We start from the raw sequence: 1803 nt of genomic DNA, 5'->3' as shown, positions 1-1803 counted from the left end.
GAATTACTCACCTGTATCTTTTATAAAATTCCAAATCCGATAAAAATTCTAATGGATTTTCGAAATCCCTTAAATTAATTAAGTTTAATAAATTCCATTAAATCCTTCATTTCACAATAAATTAACAATACAACAATTACTTAATCAACAGTAAAGTCTAATTAAAAAAAGGAATAATACAATTATTAATTATAACGACAAGTTATAATATAGAGTATAGGTTTGTTTAATGATAACATCAAATCAAACATTTACGGGATGGCTAGATGATGGATTTGACCACTTAATTTTACGGATCACGTTATGTATCAGCAGTTCCATAACTATGACTATGCATTGCAAAGTTACGGGGATTCTCTTAGGTGTCACTTAAAATCCGTTAGATATTACTTAAAATTACTATGGATATACTGCCCTCCTAAGCCAAAAGGCAGTAAGCAACAATGTAGTAGTTTTGAGAAAAATAACTTTTTCTGAATCATCTTGTTATTTTTATCATATTTTAAAAATTAAATAATAAATTATTGATAATTAAATAATTTTTCCTGTAGAATCCAATAATACACATGGATAAACTCTAAGATACCTCATAATACCTTAAAACGCATATACATACTTTTTGCTTAGTGTTGTCAGACATTAATATTATTGTTTACAGAGGGAAAATGCAGTATAAGCACATACGTACTTTTTGCTTAGGAATACATATTTATTTTTTGTTTTTTTACTAGACCAAATTTATGTAAATAACAAGCCTTTATTTAAAATAAAATAAATACTCATTAAAAAATAATAATAATAAAGAAATAAAAATATGAACTTTTAGGAAAATAATATAAAAATGTAACATTTAAAAACATGTTAAAATTAATATAAAAATTAATGAACATTTTAAAAATAGTCAAACAATCTTGTTAGGTATAATAATAATTGTATTTACAATTTTACAAATATTCTCTCTTATGTCGATCCGTGGACATGAGGGGGGTTGTGGACCGTCAATATGATCTAGCGGCTGGAAAATTAATTAAACATAAGATAAATATTTTTTTTTTTTTAGTTAAAAATTATTTTTTACCTTGGCTAGAATTTGATCCTCCGACTTATCAAATGCGTCACGTATTGTACAGGAATCATCCTGTAAGCTGGTGATAATGGGTTTTGGTGGGCAGCTGGGTGACAGTATGTTTGGATCAGCATAACATGACTAAAATAAAAAATATTTTTATTAAATATTTCTATGAATATAATATATATTTTTTTTTGAATTACCTCTTGTGATTTTTGCACCATCCGATTTTCCCAATTTTCGGCCAACTGTGTAACAGCATATAAATGGATTTGCCTGGTAAGATTTGGAGCAGATTTCACGATCCTATCAGCCCGATCGAGTTGCATGTTCTTAATGTATAATTTCCTTTCTTCGATATTTTTCGGTGGCGATTTTTCTCGAGAACATCTCTCTTCAAGGTAACTGATTAATTTGTTTTAAAATTAATGGAACTGTATATACATCTTTTCGAACGATGGCTTAAAAAATAGCATATTCTAAACGTTGCAGTTGAAGAAGATCTGTACGATTTAGAAGAACTCTACATCCTTCTACATTTTTCGATTCGACCACTAATACATTTTCGCCACCATACACCATACTAGATAGTTTAAATATATCGGTTTCGAAAAATGTAACTCGCTTGTACTTTTGTGGTTGGTCCAATATGAAAAATTATCAGATTCCTCCCACTCACGCCCAGCAACGTCTACTGTAAACTCATGATCTGGGCCATTCAACAGTCTCCCTCA

The 1803-nt window shown here is 29.0% G+C and overlaps 1 protein-coding gene across 1 annotated transcript; it reads right to left on the bottom strand.

The window, feature by feature from the left end:
- Positions 1–880: 880 nt before the first annotated feature.
- Positions 881–1793, bottom strand: LOC100576020. The gene is made up of 3 exons (XM_029491758.1): positions 1273–1793; positions 1079–1207; positions 881–1015 (listed from the first exon to the last, which is right to left on the bottom strand). Exons 1-3 carry the CDS (start codon positions 1396–1398, stop codon positions 902–904), a joined length of 369 nt encoding a protein of 122 aa, XP_029347618.1. The 5' UTR covers positions 1399–1793; the 3' UTR covers positions 881–901.
- Positions 1794–1803: the final 10 nt, after the last annotated feature.

This window comes from Acyrthosiphon pisum, chromosome X, assembly GCF_005508785.2.
Source record: "Acyrthosiphon pisum isolate AL4f chromosome X, pea_aphid_22Mar2018_4r6ur, whole genome shotgun sequence".
NCBI classification, from domain to species: Eukaryota; Metazoa; Arthropoda; class Insecta; order Hemiptera; family Aphididae; genus Acyrthosiphon; species Acyrthosiphon pisum.
Note: the sequence above shows the minus strand (reverse complement) of the source record. Positions and strands in the feature narration are given on the sequence as shown.

Excerpts from the sequence above, each read along its gene's own strand:
- LOC100576020 (XM_029491758.1), bottom strand. The coding sequence starts at position 1,398 with ATGCAACTCGATCGGGCTGATAGGATCGTGAAATCTGCTCCAAATCTT. Across the intron at positions 1,208-1,272 it reads TGGTGCAAAAATCACAAGAG|TCATGTTATGCTGATCCAAA; the intron begins GTAATTCAAAAA and ends TTTTTATTTTAG. Across the intron at positions 1,016-1,078 it reads AGGATCAAATTCTAGCCAAG|CCGCTAGATCATATTGACGG; the intron begins GTAAAAAATAAT and ends TTAATTTTCCAG.